The 23,786-nt window shown below is 29.9% G+C and overlaps 2 protein-coding genes across 2 annotated transcripts in view; both read right to left on the bottom strand.

Moving 5' to 3' along the window:
• Window positions 1–268: 268 nt before the first annotated feature.
• Window positions 269–2,818, bottom strand: LOC110622814 (pentatricopeptide repeat-containing protein At3g22470, mitochondrial). The gene is made up of 2 exons (XM_021767477.2): window positions 1,362–2,818; window positions 269–543 (listed from the first exon to the last, which is right to left on the bottom strand). Exon 1 carries the CDS (start codon window positions 2,801–2,803, stop codon window positions 1,421–1,423), a length of 1,383 nt encoding a protein of 460 aa, XP_021623169.2. The 5' UTR covers window positions 2,804–2,818; the 3' UTR covers window positions 269–543; window positions 1,362–1,420.
• Window positions 1,903–23,786, bottom strand: part of LOC110622810 (pentatricopeptide repeat-containing protein At3g22470, mitochondrial) — a 47,085-nt gene continuing 25,201 nt past the window's right edge. Inside the window, exon 2 of the mRNA XM_043959761.1 lies at window positions 1,903–2,019. Within this exon, the coding sequence (XP_043815696.1) occupies window positions 2,018–2,019 (2 nt within the window). The 3' untranslated portion in view covers window positions 1,903–2,017. The remainder of the gene's footprint in view (window positions 2,020–23,786) is intronic.

The following is a 23,786-nucleotide window of genomic DNA, read 5'->3' as shown; positions in this document are numbered from 1 at the left end:
CAGCTCTTAGACTCATTTACTTGCAATCCTAAAACCTCCTCAACTTTAAGGCCTCTCCAAGCCCACAGACCAAATTCCTAGTCCCATGACAAAACAAAAACAAATCATCGACAAAGCAAAGTGACTCAATGTTGCTTCTTTACACCCTTCACGAAATTTGAACCAGATTTTCAATTGCATTTTCGTTTGCAATTTTTATTTAACCAAATCCAAAATAATTACAAATATCACAAACCCAAACTATTAAATGCATAATATAACACAAATCAACCACAAATCTAATGTATTCAATTATAATTAAAAGAAAAGTCTTTTGAACTTAAAATTGAACATAAATAATCTAGTACAACCATAAAAAATGTATAATTAAAAGTATATTTTTATAGTAAATGTCAAAATAAATAGTACCCCAAAATGTATACAACAAGTAATCAACAAAAATCCTCGATTTGCTCATCTAATCCATCTTCATCTCAGGCATGCGGGAAAAGACCCGGTGGACTGGTGGAAGAGATACTGCACCATGCTCAAGCTCAGATGTACCTGTTGCAAAAACTCAAATTAATACTTAAACTCAACAAGTAGGTGTTAAAACTTGCACTCAAGGAGTAAGTATTAACTCTAGTTCAAGTTATAAGTATTAACTCAAGGAGCAATAAATAGAAATTATTTTGAGCATAAACTTACTACAAGTAATAAACTAGCAATAAATAGGAATCATTTTGGGAGCATAAACTTATTACAAGTAATGCATGTATATGATAAACTAGTAGGTGTTAAATTCTAATGGACGGAAACAGGCATGAGTAGCTTTGGTAAAATGATACAGAAAGCAGGTGTTAACACCTGCTAGTTCACTGATTTAACACCTGCATTCTTACTAGTAAAAATCAAAATATATGATAAAATCTCCAAGTTATTGTCCTAATGCAGCATGTTTACTGAAAAATGATAGCATTTTAAAAGGTCATTGAGCACAAAAGTAAAATAGATAAAGATTCTTAAGCATTATAGCATGGAATCAATTAGTTTTAGCTCTCAACTCATTTTTAGGACTAAGCTCTCGAATTAAGGCTGTAGTAGCAGCCCAAAAAAAAATTGTAAGGAAGATGGTGGGTTTACCAGCAACTTGATCATTAGAAATCTATGACCTCCATTCATCAACAATCTTATATCCAAAGAGATCTAGTCCATGTCTGAGTTCAAGCGAAAGGCACACACATATCATGGTTTCCACAGCAGGTAATTTACAGTGTTAGAAATTTTCGTTTTGCGGAAGAGAATCACAGCTGATTGAAATTAAAAATGAAATTTGAAGTTAGTTAAATTACATATCTACTACATTTGAAGAAGGTAATTACCAAGTTTCTCTCCAAGACACCATTGAATGGTCAAGATATAACTTTAGTTTGCTGATCCCTCATTGCACAGCTTTAGAAGCCTCAGAACGATTTCGTGGTTTGCTTAGAATGAGATCATTATTCTGCGACAAATGTACTACCAATTCTGTGGTAGCATCATCAGCAGAGAACCCCTTATCAACCATTTCGTTGATTAGTTCTGATGCTTTTGGTAAATCCTCATGCCCGAGAAACCCTTGAATGATGATATTATAAGAAAAATTATTCGGTAAACATCCTCCCTTTTCCATGTCTCTAAAAATCTTATACGCTTCGTCCATTAATCCTTGTTGGCAGAGTCCTTTCATAATTGCATTATATACATAAACATTAGGTTGTAAACCAAATTCAAAAAGACTAGAAAAAAGTTCCTTGGCATCATTAATCTTCCCAACTTTGCACATACCATTGATCAGAATGCAATAGGTCACAAGATCAGGCTTCAACTGACTTTCCTCCATTTCTTTCAATAGGGTGAGTGCTTCATCCAGATTCCCCTGCCTACACAAGCCATTAATCATAATTGAGAAGGTTACTATATTTGGCTGTTGACCATGAGAGCACATATTCTTAAAGAGCTCCTGTGCAGTTTGGGGCCTCCCTGCTTGAAACATACCCTCTATAAGAGTAGAATAAGTAACAACATCAGGAACTAAACCTTTATGAGACATTTCGACAAAAATATCCTTTGCATCATCTATCATTTTGCACTTACAATATCCATTGATCAAAATGCTGTAGCTAAAAATGTCAGCCATTTCATTGGTCACCATCAGATCAAACACCTTTCTAGCCTTATCAATTTCCCTGCACAGACAATATCCATCCATCAATGAACTATAGGTGACAACACTAGGTTCCACACCTCTTTGAATCATTATTTTGATTATATTCTCTGCACTTGAAACCAGTCCTTTCTTACAAAGAGTGTCGATCAATATATTGAAGGTAAAAACATCAAGGGATATGTTCCTCCCCACCATTTCTTTCAACAAGGCCAAAGCTTCCTTGAATTGGTCGGAAATGCAAAGACCATCAATTAAGGAAGTGTATGTGATCACATTAGGCTCTACACCTCTTTGAATCATTACATTGAATGTATTTTGAGCCTCTGCAACCATTCCATCCTTACAAAGAGCGTCAATCAATACATTGAAGGTATAAACATTTGGTAATATGTTTTGCTCCACCATTTCATTCATCAAGGCCAAAGCTTGGTTCTTTTGGCCTAATTTGCAAACACCATGAATTAAACCAGTGTAAGTGATGACATCAGGTGAAATGCCCTTATTCCTCATTTGAGAGAAGAGCTCTAAAGCCTCACCAACTAGCTCATCCTTGCAAAGGGCTTCAATGATTGCACTGTATGTCACAACATTTGGCTCACAACCTCTGTCAGCCATTCCCTTTAGTAGCCCAATAGCCTCGTTTGTTTTCCCAAATTTACACAATCCGTTTACTATCACATTGAAGCGTGCATCTTCAAGTGTGGAAGTAGAAGAATGGCAATAATTGGGAAATAAGAATAGGAATGGAGATTGAATGGTACCAATTGCCCCTTGTAGCTGAAGATGGAAGCTCCTGCACTTCCTCCTCCAAGGCATCTTCATCATCATCATCATCGATCTCTTGTCAGTTGTTTTTAGGGATGGATCGGAGATTGGGAATGAGGAAAGGAAATAGAGAATCAGAGAAGGAAGGCTCTCTGCCAGCTGGTAAAGTGGTAAGGATAACAAAAGGAAATTGGGAAAGGAAATGCATTACTAGTTGTTTATATGCACCACATTTTGTAATTTTTTTATTAATTTTTCATATAAAAATATTATTTACTAACAAATTAAATTTATTATTTTATAATAATTATTTTTTAAATATATTTATATATTTTTTAAAATTTTTATAATAATTAAAATACTAAACTTTTAATATTTTAAATTAATAAAAATAATATTTTATTTTTTAAAAAATATTAAATTAGAATCTATTTAGCCCTTAATAAAATTACATAATTTAATTAGCCTAAAATTTTAAAAGTTTTAAATTGAATTTATTTGACTCTTAATAAAAATATAGGGATTTAATTAAATTTATTTTCATAATTTTTTTTACAATATTATATTAAATTTATAATGTTATATTATTATAACCGTACCTTATAATAGTGTAGAGCGGGAATGGGTTATAGTTTATGGGAAGTCGATAGAGAAGGACGATGGATGAGTGGTTAAACTGCATAAACAGTACATAGGATTTTTTGGACCTAGCTTTCTTTTAATTTTTTAAAATTAAAATTAAAGTTAAAATTTCTTTTAAATTAAAAAACCATTAACAATTTCACTGAAAAAAATTAATTAATATTTCACAAGAAAATTTAACTAATTAAAAAAAATCAATTAAAATATGTTGAAATAAATACATAATTGATTAAAATTTGTAAAAATCTTCATCTTAATATGTTTCAGAAATCTTAATCTTAATGATTGAAATGGAGGTTCTTATTGTGTCCATTAACAATATTTCATTAGATGATTTATCACATTTTGATCTTTTTATTCAAGATTATAAATTGTTTCTATTCAGTTATGAGAAAGCAAGATGTGCTTTTATTCACAGGTCTGCAAATGATATAACTCATGTTCTAGTAATATCGAATCATTCTGAGTCAGGTCAAGGAATTTAGGTTCATGTTCCTCCTCCTCATATAGTTTCATTGATCGCTTTGAGTTAATAATATTTCTTTCATTTTCAAAAAAAAAAAAAAAAAGTTATAAGAGGCTGTGCATGCGATAGAACTTCAGAATTTATGGGTGATGGAAGGTAATAGAGGTTTCTCCAGTTTTTCATTATTTATTTTTTATGTGTTTTTAATTAAAAATTAATTTATAAATAAATAAATTTAATTACAATTGAAAAGATTGAGATAAAATTTTAATAATAAGTTTAAGTTTATAAATATTAAAGGTTAAACTAGAGGGTGAATTTATAAAATTTAAAATTTAATGATTAATTTAAACGTATATAAATGGAATAGAAATTAAAATTTAAAATTTAATTAGTTGAATCCGTTAATTTAAAATTAATTTTTTTAATTTAAAAGATTTTGCAGTTAAATAAGTGTATTTCACACATATTTTAAAATTGTTTAATATTTATGAAAAAGTGAGTAAAAAAGAATTATTTGAAATAATAGAGAAAATAATAAAATTGTTATGATAGAAGTTGATTTTAAAAATAAATTAAAGAAAAAATAAAATACTGTAATTAAAATGATGAAATAAATAATTAAATTAAAATTCAGTCGTAAGTAATTAAAATTAGTAGATTTATAGCCGATCATTAATTAAAAAGATATTCACTCGATTGTCCATTATTTGATTATAGTGTTTAAATAAGTAAATTTCACTTATTATTTTTTAAGAATAAATTAATTTCTAATTAATTAATAATTTGTATAGATTTAATTAATTAACACATTTTCATAAAAGAAAAACTCAAATTTAATCAATAATAGCAAGCGAATTATTTAAACTAAATCAATTAGTTTCTTGACATAAAGAAATATGCTAATTGTTACTTGTATTAACACAATTAAATAATTTCATATTTACTTGGGTTAATTAGTAATATGTTGTCTTCCTAAGAGATTTAATAGACCTCTTAAATTTTTAAAGGACAATAATGGAGGTGGTATTACTCGAAAATACAAATTAATTGAAAAAAGAAATTGAGATAAACAGAAATTAAGAATAAAATCTCACAATTTAATTAAACCTCAACTTGATTAACGTTCAACTGAATGAAGGAGTCTATCCTCTAAGGGCTATAATAAAATTGCAGAAAATAAAAGAATGAGAAGGAGCGCTCCACTGAAGAGAAACCGAAAAGAGGGTGTGGGGAAGAGGAGAAGAGATGAGAGATCTACTTCTAGAGCAGTCTTTATATAAAATTTTCTCAAACAAAAAATAATTATTCACAATTTAAAAGAAAAAGTAAAATAAATTTACCACTCATAACTCTTATCTTCATCTTGATCTGATTATATTTGCATTTATCTCCAAACAGTTTTGAACTCTCTACAGCTGGCAAACTAGAAATACTGCAATCTATCCATCCAGCTTGAATTACAATTTTAGGTAAGGCTGTACCTTAATAGTCAGAAAAATCTCTAAAACAATATTATTTTGTTTATTTTTTTTTATTTTCATCTCAAAACCCGTCCAAAATCAAAATTCAAATGAAAATCAATTGCATATATCAAAATCATAATAAAATGGAATTTAATATGAAAAATAGTGAGTTTTGCAACTCATCAAAATATTAAATTGAAATTAAAAAAAATAAATTTGATTAAAATGTAAATTAACATAAAGATTAAATATAGAATTGATATTTTTTTTTCACATATTTAGCATTAGACATGAATGTATTCGCAAACCGAGTGATACATTTATAAAATTAAATAAATACAATTTGATTTATAAATGGATATATAATATGTTTATAAAATTAAATGGACGCAAACAGATTCCTAAATAAATATAAAATCCATTTGTAAAATTTAATGGATACAAACACATGTTGAAATGAAAATTGATTTCCTTTTATTTAATTTTAAAAAAATCTACAAATAGGGTAAATGAATATCGATTTACATATACCTTAATTTTATTTAAATTAAATGACAAGAAGGATAAAAGAATAGTTTAAAACAAAAAAAAGAAAAGAATTAAATCATTATTGGAAAAATTGATTTAAAAAAAAACTTAAAAGAAGAAAATAAAGTAATTAAAATGGTGAAACAAATAATCAAATTAAAATTCAGTTGAAGGTAATCAAAATTAAAAGGTTTACAGTTTATTATTGATTAAAAAGATAATTATTGATTATAGTGTTCAAATAAATGAATCTCACCGATTCTTCCTAAATTAATCCGCATAACGCTTAAATTAATTTCTAGTTAATTAATAACTCCATTAAGTTTATAGATTTAATTAATTAACCGCTGTAAGAAGAGAATAACTCAAATTTGATCAATAATAACAAGCAAATTATTTAAACCAAATCAATTAATTACTTAACAAAAAGAATATGTTAATTGCTACTTATATTAATCCAATTAAACTTACTTGGATTAAATAACAATACGTTATCTTCTTAGGAGATTCAATAGCCCTTTTGAATTCTAAAAGAACAACCACGGAGGTGATATTCCTAAAAAATAAGAAATTAATTGAAAACAAAAATAAAATAAACAAAAATTAAGAACACAATCTAACAATTTTAAATGAACTTCAATTTGATTATCTTTTAACTGAATAAAAGAGTTTAGTCTCTGAAGGTAATAATAAAATTGCAAAAAAATAAAAGAAGAAGAAGAGGAAGAATTCGGCCAAGAAGGGACCGAAGAAGAGAGGAGATGATGAGAAGAGATGATAAATTCTACATCTAGAACAACCTTTATATAGATTTTTTCTAAATAAAAAATAATTATTCATAATTTAAAAGAAAAAGTAAAATAAATCTACTACTCTTATGATAATTCTTTTATATTTGCATTTATTTAAAACAGTTTTGAATTCTATATAGTTGAAACAGTAATCCTGGAATCTATTTATTGGCTTGGATTATAGTCTTGAGCAAGCAGTCAGAGAAAAAAAACTCTAAAAACCGTCTCAACTTCCATTGCATCAAAATTAAGGGGTTTTTTTTTTTTTTTATCAAAGATATAGGGTCTATTTTCAAGAACTCGCATCTTATTCTCCTCAAATTGAAAATTAAACTAATAAATATTATCTTTTATAAAAAAAGATAAAGTTTAGACTATACCTCTTCTATTTGTTCATAGGAAACTTTCAGTCTATTGAACTCAATGATTCATTTCAAATATACTCCTTATCAACTCATTCCTCTATCTCATATATTCACTCTACACATTTGTCGCTCTGAATTTTACAATTTTCTATCAATTCATAAATGCTGGAGGAATAAATTATAATTTCCCCTTTAGATGAGGAAAAAATAAATAGTTTATTGTTTAATTTTACTCTAATATAATTAGAAAATTTAAAATGACTAACTTTATATAATTTTTTATTATTAATTACTTTATTTTTGTATAATAAAAATTAATTTTTTTTACAAAGCTTAACTCTCATGAGAACTGTTTGGCACATTTTTATTTTGACATTTTATTTGAATAATATTATAATTTTAATTAATATCAGTAAAAAATTAATATATAAAATTATTTCAAAATAATAAAATTTTGAAATGTTAAACTCACTAAATATATTTTGCATTTTAAATTTTATTTGTTACTTTATTTTATTATTAATAATATTAACGTAAATTTATAATATGTAAATTATTTCTATGTATAATATTCAAATATTCAGTATTAAAAATATTCATACTTTTGATGATCTTTTTAAGTAGGAAGTTTTAAATTTTAGTTAGTTCTTTATATTAGATTATAATAAATTTTATTTTGAATTTAAATAAAAAATTAATATAATTAACCAATTAAATTAAATATTTTAAATAATAATAAAATAAAATAACCATATAATTATTAAATCTATGCAAATGTAGTTTTGGCAATTTAAATAATAAATAGATTCTTAATTATTTATGATTTTATATATCTTGAATTCTTTTTTTTTTTTTGAATTGGGGTTGGGGGATTCGAACATGAAACCTCTCAGATTTATTCGGATACACTTATCACCAGGCTAAGCCTGTGAGTGCTATATATCTTGAATTCTACCACTATCATTTATAGAAGGTATAAAATAAACTATTGTTTAATTGTTTAAAAATGTTTATGCGTAAAATATAAAATTCTCAATTTTAATTTAATTAATTCAACCTTTTGATGTAATTTTATTTTGATTATTTAATTAGCATGCCACACTAAATGTATTATTATTGATGGGTAAAACCTAATGTTTATATCATTTATATTTTAATTCAAACGTTTAAATTTTAAATAAATTGATTCAAGATGTAATTTTAATAAATTTTTAAAATTAAAATTAAAAGTAAATAATTTAATTATTAAATATATAGTTCACATCTTTAAATTTATTTGATAATAATAATTATAAATATTTTATAATAAATATATTATTTAATTTAAAATAGCAATGTATATAAAATAATTAAAAATGATATATTTATTATAAAATTTTCATAAATATCAATGTAAAATAAAATATATATATTTACTGCTAAAAGTGTAAACGGCATATTTAATCGAGGGTAAACTATATATATAAAAAAAAAACAAAAAATGCTCTTCAATCTCCATATTATAATATTATATAATTAATGATTTTCTCTTATGCCACTATATATTTCCTCTTTTCCTTTCCCACTTCCCACCACTCTCCTCTTCCATTTTCCTTCATTTATATTCCCGGCCACGATTACCACCTCTTAACATTGTCACCCTTATTTCCATCCATTTTTTTGTTTTTAAGTCGCCAGATTTATTTCTTGTGCCTATTCTTACACTGAGATTCATGATATTCAAAGTTCCTACACTCCTAGTATCTAGCAGGCTTCCATTCATAAATTATATGTTGAGAGTATTGACGGCTACTCTTATCTTCTAGAATAAGAGCTTCAAGAAACATCCCTTAATAATAAGTCCATTTTTACTAACGTTCTTGCATAACCCATTTTGCCCTCTTCATAGTTTTCCATTGTGCTATCTATTCTACTCAACATCTCTACATTCTAGAATTCCCAAGGCAACCTTAAGAGTTGTACTTATATAGACATTTTTTAGATTGGTTACAAGTCAATTCTCAATCTCAGATTCCATTGCATCAAAATTAAAGGTTTTTTTTTTTTTTTATCAAAGATATATGGTCTATTTTCAAAAACTTGCATCTTACTCTCCTCAAATTAGGAATTAAACTAATAACTTTTATAAAAAAGAAATAGAGTTTAGACCATACCTCTTCTATTTGTTCATAGCGAAACTTTCAATCTATTGAACTCAATGATTCATTTCAATTACACTCCGTATCAATCCATTCCTCTATCTCACATATTCACTCTACACATTTGTCGCTCTGAATTTTATAATTTTCTATCCATTCATAAATGTTGGAGGAATAAATTATAATTCCCCCTTTGAATGTCTACTCCTATTTTAAGAGAACAAATATGCCTAATTTTTTTTAGACAAAAGGCTCATTTTAGCCCCTTAACAAGAACCCCTTAACTTTCAATTTTGGCCTAATTATCCTATATATTATTATTTTAAGCAAATTAAATCCAAATCAATAATTGAAACATAACTCTATTAAATGTTCATCTATTAAAATATTTTTAAATTTTTAAAATTGAAAAATAGAAAACATTATCTCTAAAACTGCAATAATCTCTTATCTCAAAACTAAACTAAAAAATCTAAACATGTTTTCTTAATTAGCGATAACTATGGAGAGTCATGTTTTCATGCCATTCATCTTGGAAGTTAGATATTTATCATTTCACCTTCACAAACCGCCATGGAAGAAAGATCCACAGCATCATCAAACATAAATTCACAAACCCACTCACATCTTTATCATAGTAGTATCATACATAAATTCACAAACCCACTCACATCTTTATCATAGTAGTATCATTAGTATTTTCAACAAACATGAAAGTAGTTCTTGAGTTTGAAGGGTGTATTGACGGCGGCATATAAAGGAAGCTTAAAGAGCACTTCTAAGTCACTCGTGTTCGTTGAATTAAGAGAAGAGATGCTAGAGATACAAGAAGAACGATACTGAGTAATAATGCTTTGAGATTGGATGGGTAAGTAAACGATAATGGTAGAGGAGATGAGGTTAGATGAGATTTGGATTTGTCGATGATGAAGATATAGATGATGATGAAATGAAATGAGGTTAGATTTTATATATTCATTTTTTTATAAATGATTTATTAATTTTATTTTAATTACTTTAAATATAAAACTAATATTTGATTCCTTAAAAACTTACTTTACTTATTTATTTAACTTTGTTAATTAACACTGTTAAATATAGAGTTATTAGACTCAAATTGAAAGTTGGAAGTTGAGAGTTCGATTGGACCTAAAAGTTTTTAAGGTCTTAAATGACTATTAGCAATAGAGAAAATGTATGTGATTATAAAAACTAGCGAATTTAACAAGAGCGACAGAAAAACCCTAGTTGTTCATGTAATCTCTAAACAAACAACCTCCCAAAGCCAAACTGTCCTCCTCTTACAAATCTAATCAGAAATAAAACATAAAAACCTCTAGTATGACTCTTAGTCTGATTGACGTTCAGATATCTCCCATTCTCAAAGTTAGATGAACCACCATATTGCCACTTTGAGTTTGCCCTCCAAACCACCATATTGCCACTTTGAGTTTGCCCTCCAAAAAAATATGTGTTCCTCTAGTTCCAAAATCTCCGCCCTATTTTTGTGCAACCAAATTTAAAACTTTAGAAATGGATGTTTTCTTACATTGCTCTGATCCACTCTCTTTAGACAGGTGATGATGTGTTTTATATGGACAAAGATAATAAAGGAAAATGCTCTTACTTCTCTCTCCGATTATCATAAGTAATCTGGGTGTTAAAGTTTCTCATGATATTGACTTTCACATAATCTGTAGGGCTGAACATTCAAAATACATGGACTAAAGTGGGGATTTTAATATACTTCAAAGACTAAGCAATATTTTACTATTATTTTTTATATTTTTAATTTTTTATATATAATATAATAATAACAATTATTATTATTATTATTTTAAATAGCAAATTAAATTTGGTCTCTTATTATCATAATATCACATCAATGTCCTTAATTTCATCTAAATCCTATACATGTACACTCCACAACTGATGTGAGTTCCGAAGGTCCTCAGTGGTTCCATAAGTATGATTTTCATTGTTAAAGCCAATCTTCTTTTGCTTATAATTTTTAAACCAACCAGGGTATCTATGTGCCCAAAAGCTTTACAAATGCCACATAATCTATCTGAAACTCTTTACAAAAGCTTTACAACTCATTAATTCTCTCTCTCTCAAGCTATACTTCAAAAGTACCACATTCACAAATAGTTAGATGATGCTTTCAAACATCAATTTTATCCCATAGTTTCTTCAATTTTGTAAAGAAAACACCAACTAATATAGGTCCTTTAAATCTTTCTTCTAATTTCCTCCCATAAATCCTTTGCACTATATGCATACAAAAAACTTCCACTAGATCCTTAGAGATGGAATTCAAAATCTAACTCATCATGCTATCAACTCTCATCCACTTCTCAAAACCAGTGGAGCCAACAGGAGGAATTTGCACACTACGATTTACAAATCCTAACTTGTCCATTGCTCTTAAAGCAAGTGTCATAATATACTCCAACTCAAATAATTTAGTCCATTTAAAGGTGCAGATATAAAGATCATACCTGGATTATCTGTGTTTTGAAGACTCAAAGAATCTGAATCATTTTGCAATTGGTTTTCTACCTCTCAATATGTACCCTATCAAACCTTATCTTCTCTGACAAAACTAACACTTCCATTTGCCATGGACGCAGAATAAAAAAAAAACTTCAAGAATTATGCAGCAAGCAAAAAAGAAAATACCATGTATAAACAAAAGCTCAAAGAAAATTTCATTAGAGTATGTTACAAGTTTTACAATGTGCTAAACACAAAATCTCGCTTAATGTACAGCTGAAAGGAGAAAAGAAACAACCAAAGCAACTTTTCTTGCCTAACTTTTCTCAAACAGTAAGAAACAATGCGTTTCGCCTTCATAACTCCATACAAACGTATAACAAAATGCACCATATAAATAACTCAATAGGTGGTCCAACACTAAAATATATTTGTTATATACCATATTGACAAAATGATCATACTTGATTGTATTATTATTATATAATAAAGATATATCATACAGAGATGATTTCCTAAGTATTTTTCCTTAATATACAGCCATTGTAACTAATTTACTATCACATGATTCAACAATCTCAACAACTAAAATTGCTAGATTTCTGTCAACCAAGAAACTGAAAAAGAAAAATGGTAGATTTCTCAACCACTACACTTGTATTATGGGGCTGCATATCCTGCACCTGCATTTATAGGGTAGTCTAGTTGCTAAATCAATTCTCCATTAAAGCCCCACTTGTTTATAATCATTATTTTCATTATTATTAAAAATATAATAATCAAGCAAAAACGAATTGCTTATACCTTTATGGTTAGAAAGGTGAAGTTGTAATCATATCCTGGCAAGTAGCTATAAGAAAAATGATGGCATTTTAAAAGGTCATTGAGCACAAAAGTAAAATAGATCAAGATTCTTAACCATTGTAGCATGGAATCAATTAGTTTTAGTTCTCAACTCATTCTTAGGACTGAGCTCTAAAGTTAAGGCTGTAGTAGCATCCCAAAAAAAAATTGCAAGGAAGATGGTGGGTTTAGCAGCAACTTGATCATTTGCACTTACAATATCCATCGATCAAAATGTTGTAGCTAAAAATGTCAACCATTTCATTGGTCACCATCAGATCAAATACCTTTCTAGCCTTATCAATTTGGTTGCCCAAACAATATCCATCCATCAATGAACTATAAGTGATAACAGTAGGTGATAGAGCATATTTTAGTCCATTTTATCATTATGTTCTTGATGTTTATTTACATCTTTTCTGCTTAATTTTGTGGTTTTAATTATGTTTTGCAGATATTAGGTGTAAAGAGACAATCTGGAGAAAATGCTCTTAAAACTGCCAAAAAGTGCCAAATAAGGAAAGTTTCAAAATAAGGAAAGTTTCCAAATAAGGAAAGTTTTCAGAAAAGGAAAGTTTTTAAATGAGGAAAGTGCATAAGCAAAAGCGAACAAGGAAAGCTCAGTCAGAAGATTATTTGAAATTCAAATCGCAGATCTTTCTTTCCTTGTTCAAAAATGTGCACACACTGCTGCAGTCATATCTTCCTATTTAGGCAGCAAGATCTCAAAGAGATGCTCTTCCTCTTTTGCGTTCAACATTCGAATTTCAAAAGAGGCTCCACCTAAAAAGAAATGTATGGACAGCATATCTTCCCTTTTGAAGACCAAAATTCGTGCATCCTTCCTATTCAGAAACAATCTGCGCGCTTTCCTCTTCTGAGAGCCATCTGCGCGCCACCTTCCTTTTCTGCAATAACTTGGGCAACAAGTTGAGCATGGGCAGCACCTTGGGCAGCCTCTACACTAATTAGGAAGCAAGGTCAGCATCTAAACTTATTTAGGAAGCACAATCTGCGGCTCCTTCCCTTTCGGAGACCAAACCGCGCGCACCAACTTCCTTCCGCAAAGCATTCGTGCGCAGCCTTCCTTCTGAAGCCGAAAAACGCGATTCTTTCCTTTTCAGACACAACTTGGGCAGAAAATACCTCTTGGGCAGTAAGTATGACCTAGGGCAACACTTTTCAACTATAAAAAGCCATATAAGGAGCCTCTACATGTCCCTTAAGCTCCCCTTGGGAGACACCTACGAAATTCACATCTCTTCTTCTACCTTTCTTCTTTTCTTTTATTTGTGGTTTTGTTTCAGCCATGAGAGGCTGAAATCTTTTATTCTAGTTGAAGATTAGGTGATACTTTGGTTGTTTTATGGATTGGGAGACTTGATCAAACATTGTTTAACTTTTGGTTGTTCAATATTTATGCAATTTCATGCTTGATTTTAATATTGCTTTGTTGTTTAGATCTACGTTGATTCTTGATTGCAAAGTAATAATATGTTAGTTTGGATGATTTAAGTCCGTAATTGCTTAGATTATTCTTACATAAGAACACTTGGGATAAAACCCAAGGAAATTGTATGATCTAGCATTATCTCCATACGTTTGGGTAGCTAGGATTGGATCTCTCTATTTCTTAATGCAATTGACAATTGTTTTGATGCCTAAGGCCCAAGAACGTTCCTTGGCAATTTGTTAATTAGTAATTAATTAGAGGACGTTCCCTAATTGGTTTAATCATAAGGAGAGATAATGGTGGTGAGAAGCGTCTTCCATCTCCATAACTAATCTATTGAATCAACCCAAAGAAAATTAAGTGTCAATGATCAATCCCAATAACTAAAGTGGATCCAATTCTTCAACTAGATCTTTCTTATTATTTATTTCTCTCTATTTTTATTATTTGCCTTATTTTTATTGCTTTCAGTTTTAGATTAATTAAATCAATCTCAAAACCCCCCCATTTTACTTACAGTTTAGTTGGTTTCAGTTTTATCTCGTTTTAGTTTATTTTGCTTTCCGTTTATTTCTCTTTCAGTTTTATCTCATTTCAGTTTTATCTCATTTCAGTTTTATCTCGTTTCAGTTTATCTCGTTTTCAGTTTTATCTCGTTTCAGTTTTATCTTATTTCAGTTTTATCTCGTTTCAGTTTTATCTCGTTTCAGTTTATCTCGTTTTCAATTTTCTTCTTTTGCAGTTTATTTTTGTTTCAGTTTATTTTATTGGTTTATTGGTCTTAATAAGGATAATAGGTAAGTCTTCAATTCCCTGTGGATTCAATCCTTTCACCACTATCTGCAGTTGTAAATTGTTGATAACCAGAAATATTATTTTTGACCGGTTTCGACAACCGCGAGTCAGTAGGTTCCACACCTCTTTGAATCATTATTTTGATTATATTTTGTGCATTTGAAACCAGTCCTTTCTTACAAAGAGTGTCGATCAATATATTGAAGGTAAAAACATTAGGGGATATGTTCCTCCCCACCATTTCTTTCAACAAGGCCAAAGCTTCCTTGAATTGGTCTGAAATGCAAAGACCATCAATTAAGGAAGTGTAGGTGACCATATTAGGCTCTACACCTCTTTGAATCATTATATTGAATGTATTTTGAGCCTCTGAAACCATTCCATCCTTACAAAGAGCATCAATCAATACAGTGAAGGTATAAACATCAGGTGATATGTTCTGCTCCACCATTTCATTCATCAAGGCCAAAGCTGGGTTCTTTTGGCCTAATTTGCAAACACCGTGAATTAAACCAGTGTAAGTGATGACATTAGGTGAAATGCCCTTATTCCTCATTTGAGAGAAGAGCTCTAATGCCTCATCAACTAGCTCATCCTTGCAAAGTGCGTCAGTGATTGCATTGTATGTCACAACATTTGGCTCACAACCTCTATCAGCCATTCCCTTTAGTAGCCCAATAGCCACATTTGTTTTCCCAAATTTACACATTCCGTTTATTATCACATTGTAAGTATAAACATTAGGTTGATAACCACGTGCAACCATATCATCGAAAAATTGCACTGCTTTATCGATTTCACTCTCTATACAAAGCCCATTAATTAAGGTAGTAAATGTCACAGTGGTAGGCTCCAATCCGAATTTGAACATCTTGCCGAAAACAGAGAAGCCAAAATCCACAAGGTGCAAGTGGCAGAAGCAATTAATTAAGATGTTAAGAGAATAAACATTGTGAGAGATTCCTAGCAATTCAATTGTTTTAGACATGGAAAGGACAGTATGATATTGTTTCATTTTCACAAGGGCAGAAAAGAATCTATTAAATGGAGCCCTAGAAGGCAGAGGATGCATATGAATTACATGATTAAAGGAAGCAATGGCATCATCAAGGCGGGTAAAAGAAGCAGATTTGAAGTTATTTGTTAAGAAGCGTGCATCTTCAAGTGTGGAAGTAGAAGAATGGCAATAATTGGTAAAAATAAGAATAGGAATGGAGATTGAATGGTACCAATTGCCCCTTGTAGCTGAAGATGGAAGCTCCTGCTCTTGCTCCTCCAAGGCATCTTCATCATCATCATCATCGATCTATCGTCAGTTGTTTTTAGGGATGTATCGGAGATTGGGATGAGGAAAGGAAATAGAAAATCGGAAAGGGAAGGCTCTCTGCCAGCTGGTAAAGTGGTTAGGATAACAAAAGGAAATTGGGAAAGGAAATGCATTACTAGTTGTTTATATGCAGCATATTTTGTAATTTTTTTTATTAATTTTTCATATAAGAATATTATTTAATAACAAATTAAATTTATCATTTTATAATAATAATTTTTTAAATATAAATTTAATTAAGTCTTTACCTTTATTTAAGGGTCAAATAATTTTAATTCAAAATTTTGAATCAATTAAATCTATATACTATTACTCAAGAGTCAAATAAGTTAAAATTTAACATAATATTATTTTTTAATAATAAAATTATTTTTTATATGATGAAACTTTATTTTTATAATTTTAAAAATTATTTATTATATTTATATATTTTTTAAAATTTTTATGATAATTAAACTACTAAATTTTTAATGTTTTAAATTATAAAAATAATATTTTATAATTAAAAAATAATATTAAGTTAGAATCTATTTAGCTCTCAATAAAATTACATAGTTTAATTAACCTAAAATTTTAAATTGAATTTATTTGACTCTAAATAAAAATGAATTTTTGTATACAATATCATATTAAAATTATACATCATTTTGAATAACTAAATAAATTTTCTTTTATAGTATTATGATATTAAATTATTATAACCGTACCTTATATTTAATTAAATTTAGTTAAAAATTAATTAATTTTGTTAATTTTATTTTTTTAAATAAAATATTATAAATATAATTGTAGAATATTGATTTTTTTATTTTATTAAATAATATTCCTTATTTAATAAATAATTATCAATGTATATTTTTAAAAATATTATTATAGTCTAATTGTATATAATATAGATGAGGAAAAAATAAATAGTTTATTGTTTAATTTTACTCTAATATAATTAGAAATTTAAAATGACTAACTTTGTATAATTTTTTATTATTAATTACTTCATTTATAACTTTATTTTAGTATAATTTTTTATTATTAATTACTTAATTTATAATTAACCAATCAAATTAAATATTTTAAATAACAATAAAATAAAATAACCATATAATTATTAAATCTATGCAAAATGTAGTTTTGGCAATTTAAATAATAAATAGGTTCTTAATTATTTATTATTTTATATGTCTTGAATTCTAACACTATTATTTATAGACATGTATAAAATAAATTATAGGTTAATTGACTCAAAAATATTTAACATTTACACATACTTTTTAATTTTAATTTAATTAACCTAATTTTTATATGTTGATATAATTTTATCCTATTTATAAATTTTTTCATTGATTAATTAATTTTAAAAAATTTAATATTTGTATTGTTGCATTTTAATCCGAACATTTAAATTTTAAATAAATTGATTTAACTTTTATATTTAGATATAATTTTGACCGATTAAAATAAATAATTTAATGATTAAATAATTATAAAATTTTTATAATTATGAATACAAAACAAAATTTATCGATCGCATATTTAATCGTTGAATTATTATTATTTTTAAAATTAAATATATTATTTAATTATAATTAAATGTGAATTAATATTATTTTTATATATAGAGTTAGTTTATATTTAAAAAATAATAAGATATTATATTTAATATTTTATTTGAATTTTTATATTTTAATTTTTAAAATTGATTAAAATTATACCTAAATATAAATATTAAACCAATTAAATCAAAATTTAAATATTTAAATTAAAATATAAAATAATGTAAACCTTAGACTTTTTCGATAATTTTATTATTAATTTATATAAATAATAATAATAATAATAATATATGTGACAGGAATTTAGAAATTGATAGATTAATTAAAATTACATTAAAATACAAAATTTAAATCAATTAAATTAAAATTAAAAAATTTAAATTAAAATATTAATATTTACAATCGTTCAACTTTTTGAATCAATTCACGTAAATTATATATATATATATATAAAGCAAAAAAAAAAAAACTAAAATGCTTTCAATCTCCCTGTTATAATATTATATAATTAATGATTTTCTCTCGTGAGACTATATTTTCTCTTTTTCTTTCCCACTTCCCACCACTCTCCTCTTCCATTTTCCTTCATTTATATTCCGTGCTATCATTACCACCTCTTCAACATTGTCACCCTTATTCCCATCCATTTTTTTATTCTTAAGTTGCCAGACTTATCTCTCGTGCTTTTTCTCATACTGAGATTCATAATGTTCAAAGTTCCTACACTCCTGACATCTAGCATGCCTCCATTCATAAATCATATGTTGAGAGAATTAATGGGTACTCTCATCTTTTAGAATAACAGCTTCAAAGAACACCCCTTAACAAGTCCATTTTTATTAACTTCAGAAATAGTTTTGGGATGAGTCAATTCTATATTGCTTCTACCTTTTTCTCATCAATATATATCTCTTCTACACTAACAATGAATTTCAAAAACAGAATACGCTCCATCATATAAATGCACTTTTTAATATTAATAACCAGCTCACTGACGAATGTCGAATCCATCAATTTAAAATGTACTTTCCTTCTCTTAATTAATAAGAATTTGAGGATAGAGTAAGTGAGTATTGATTCCGCAGAAACCTTAATTCTGTTTAATTTAGATAATCAATTTGAAATAAAAAAGTAGTTTAATACAACAAGTGATAAGAGTTTTTTGATGAAAATGGCTTGCTGCACTCCCACATATAAATAAAGTGAGAAGAAGAGAGTTTTTTAATGAAATGGCTTGCTGCACTCCCTCGTATAAATGCACTTTTTAATATTAATAACCAGCTCACTGACGAGTGTCCAATCTGTCAATTTAAAATTTACTTCCCTTTTCTTGATTGATTAGAACTTGTAGATAGAGTAAAGGAGTATCTATACCATATAGATAGAAGAGTAGTTTAATACAACAAGTGAGAAGAAAATAGTTTTTTTGATGAAAGTGGTTTTGCCTTGGCAAGCCAAGAAAAATAATAAATAATGCAATTAAAATTTGAGAAACAAATAATTAATTAAAACTTTCAGCCGAAGGTAATCAAATGTGTTTTATAATTGATCATTAGTTAGAAAAAAAATTCATATTATTATCTATTGTTTGGTTATGGTGGTCAAACACACGAATCCTACCAATTCTTACTTATGAATAAATTAATCCGTTTCGCGCTTAAATTAATTCCTAGTTAACTAATAACCCAAACACGCGTATAGATTTAATTAGTCAACTGCATTAAAAGAGAATAACCCAAACTTAATCAATAAAAACACGCGATTTGTTTAAATCAAATCTACTAATTTTTTACCATAAACTAATATGTTAATTGTTATTTGTTATTAACCCAATTAAATAATTATGGATCCAATTAGATAGATCCAATTAGATTAATTAGCAATATATTATCTTTCCAAGAAATTCAATAGGCCCCTTGAATTCTCAAGAAAATAATAATGGAGGTGGTGTTCCTCCAATTCAGAAATTAATAGAAAATAGAAATAAGATAAAAAAAAATTGAAATACATAAACTCACAACTTGAATAAAACCTCAATTGAAATTAATTATCAACTGAAAATAATTATTTAGCCTCTAAAAACTATAATAAAATTGCAAAAGCTAAAGAAAAAAAAAGAAAAAAGAAAAAGAAAAGAAGATGGAGAAGAAGAGAGAGGGGTGGCGGCAAGAGAGGAGAGGAGAGGGGGGAGAGAAGAAGAAAATATGATGCCTAGGTTTAATTCTAAGAGTTTTTATATAGGTACAAAAAGATAGAATTTAATAATTTAAAATAAATTCTACCACTCCTATCTTATCTCCATTCTAATCTGATTGTGTTTGATCCAATTTGAAACTTATCTTATCCTTGGTTAGATGGCAAAATTTGCTGAGATGGGGCTTTTTGAAACTTCCCATCGCCTTGGACTACAAGTTTGGCCAATATTGCAATCTCTCTGTACAAAAATCTTTTAATTCAGTCTTTTTTCGTTCATTTTCTCAACTTCTACTAAAAAATCTGTCTTCTTTGTCTGCTGTAGTGGTGACTGTTTTTCCCTTATTGTCTCTCGTTTCTTCCATAGTATTCTGAGAATTGCCAAAATTTACAACCATAGAAGGTTGTCCGCTATAATTGCCTCTATACTGCTGCGTCCCTGTCAATCCAGAATTTCTGTAATTAAAATTTCGGTTATACTTGTAACAGCCCGGAAATTGGACCGCCACCGGCACTAGGATCCAGATCGGCTTAAGGCCGCCGGGACCCGTAGTAAGCCAACTGTAAACTCTGTGTACCTGTTAACTCCCATACATGATCAACATATACTTAAGCTGTACTACATATTTTTTTCTTACTTTGCTTTTCTAATCTTTTCTTTTCTGTAAAACTTGAAACTTTTCTCATACACTAAGCTTGGACTATGCATGCTCTGTCTGTATGCACTCAGAGAGTGATACCTGCTATGGTACCATACAGTAACTACAGAGATAGAAACCCCTCACTAAAGTTCTCACTATGCTTTAGATGGGTTATACTATCATGCACCAAGCCTAGCTCTCATCAAAGCAACATTATCTATAACATATACATAAAATGATCATGTGTAAAGGGATAAACATACACTAGGGCCAAGCACAATTCTATAACTCAATACATAACTTACTATTACATCATATCTATACATCACATAAACTCTGTACTGTATATCATGTCCACTACTCTATGCTATTACATAAACTTTTACCCTTGCTTTCTCTTTCTCTTTCTCTTCTCTGAGGCCCTGAAAAATGGGGTTAGGGAGTGAGATGAGCTACTAAAGCCCAGTGAGCGGAAACCATAAAAAAACATTTAAAATATGCTAACATGTAATGCGTCACAGCACAAACAATTCACATCTCAGATTGGACATGACCCCAAAACTCCCTCTGTCGGTGCCCGGCCCCCTAAGGAGCTCACACAGGACTTTCACTAATCTACTCATGGTGCCCGACCCTAGAAAGGGCTCTCACAGGACTTATCCAAGTAAAATGCCCGGCCCCAAAGGAGCTCACACAGGTCTTACAATAATGACAGACTTATGGCTATTGGAGTCGCCTTGGTCCAATCCACATATACAAGTAATAATGCGATGCATCAACTTCGTGTATACTAATGCAATGCCAAACATCCTATATATCATGGCATTAATGATGCATGTAACATGCTAAAACATTCATTAACTTTAAAACAAAGTTCTGTTCCACTCACCTCTGTCAACTGCTGACAGTCTCTGTAACTCTAACTCTGTGGGCCTTCTGGGTTCCTCGGGTCCGCACCTACACAGGTGGACTCAAATGAGGACCAAACTTACTTAAACATAACTCTTAACATCTCCCCAAAACTCCACTAAAAGATCCTAAAACAATCACATAAAACATGCAAAAGAAGGCTGGACAGGGTACTTTCGGCGGCTGGTTCGGCGGCCGAAACCCCCTCTAGAGACGAAACTCATGCATGTTCGGCGGCACCTTCGGCGGCCGAAAGTCTCGTCCAGAGACGAAACTCACACACTTTCGGCGGCCGAACTCCCTCTTTCGGCGGCCGAAAGTCCTTTTCTAAACCGAAAGCCTAGCTTTCGGGGGCAAGGTTTGGCAGCCGAAACTGCCTCCTCAAGGGGTTCGGCGGCCGAACCTGGATTCTCCAGAAAGGTAGAATCCCAACCCAACTCAGGGTTCCAGCCTCCAAAAACCTATAAAATACCCATAACATGCATACCAACACTTCTCAACTAACATATAACATATCTCATGCATATAGGGGCCTAAAGACTAGCTCAAACCCCAAAAGCAACATCAAAACTCATCATAGCTCATATGGTCAACATATGCTCAAACTCATGGTTACACCCTAAACCATGCCATAAAACTCTCTAAAACTTCTCAAAACTTACTTTTAAACATAGGGGAGGTGAGGATCCATGCTTACCTCTTGAAGAACTAGAGGATTGATGGTCCAAGCTTGGAGATGGGTGTAAAGCTCAATCAAAGTCTCCAAGTTGCTCAACTTGCTTCTTTTTGCTCAAAACTCTAAAACAAAGTTCAAATCATGTTAAAACATGCAAGATTTGAGGAAAACATGAGAAAATCTTCCAAGGAGAGCTTGAACCCACCTTTGACCCAAAAACAGAGTGTTTTACCCTAAATTTTTGGTCAAAGGGCTTTTGTAGTGGCCAACCCGCCTCTCCTTCGGCGGCCTAACATGCATACGAAACCATGCAACTTTCGGCGGCCGAACTTCACCTTCGGCGGCCGAACCTGGCTTTTGTCCCCTTGGTCTTTTCATTTCAAAACTCAATTTTCTTAACTCAAAACATGCAAACATGATAAAAACACTTTAAAAACACTTTAAAAACCTCTCTTATACCCTTAGGGCAAGCTCCGGCATCCTCGAATCCCGGATTCCAACGGAAAATCCGCCGGAACGTAGGAATTCCGATACCGGGGTCTAGCCGGGTATTACAATACTGCTGTCGTAGCTACCAATCAACACGCTCTTCTACCCTTTTTGCCATCTCAATGGCGTATGCCAAAGTGAAAATCGTAGCTACTCCCATCATACAACGAATTTCATGATTCAAACTCCTCTAATAATGACCAACCTGCTAAACTTCATTCTCACAGTTTTCACACCTCGCCTGCAACTTAAAAAACTCCTTGGTATATTCATCCACCCTTCGATTTCCTTATACACAGTCATTGTAACAGCCCGCAAAATTGGACTGCCATCGGCACTAGGATCCAGATCGGCTTAAGGCCGCCGGGACCCGTAGTAAGCCTACTGAACTCTATGTATCTGATATATCCCATATATGATCACACTTAAGCATAAACTGTAAACTTTTTATACTTTTTTTTTTCTCTTACTAAACTTAAACTGAACATATACTGTATGCACTTCTGAGAGTGATACCTGCTGTGGTACCATACAGTCACTGGAAGCATGAAGACCCCCTTACTTGGAGTCCTTAAACCATGCTAGAACTCAGCATAAAACATCATCTCATACATAAAACTCAAACATAAAATGATCATGTGCAAAGGGATAAACATACACTAGGGCCAAGCACAATTCTATAACTCAATACATACTTAACTGTTATATCATGTCTATACATTACATAAACGCTGTACTGTAAATCATGTCCACTACTCTATGCTATTACATATGCTTTTACCCTTGCTTTCTCTTTCTCTTTCTCTTTCTCTTTCTTGAGGCCCTGAAAAATGGGGTTAGGGAGAGGGATGAGCTACTAAAGCCCAGTGAGTGGAAGCCATAAAAACATTTAAAATATGCTAACATGAAATGCGTCACAGCACAAACATTTCACATCTCAGATTGGACATGACCCCAAAACTCCCTCTGTCGGTGCCCGGCCCCCTAAGGAGCTCACACAGGACTTTCACTAATCTACTCATGGTGCCCGACCCTAGAAAGGGCTCTCACAGGACTCATCCAAGT

The sequence above is a fragment of the Manihot esculenta genome, chromosome 9 (assembly GCF_001659605.2).
Source record: "Manihot esculenta cultivar AM560-2 chromosome 9, M.esculenta_v8, whole genome shotgun sequence".
In the NCBI taxonomy this organism is placed as follows: Eukaryota; Viridiplantae; Streptophyta; class Magnoliopsida; order Malpighiales; family Euphorbiaceae; genus Manihot; species Manihot esculenta.
This window is presented reverse-complemented; position numbering and strand designations above follow the sequence as displayed.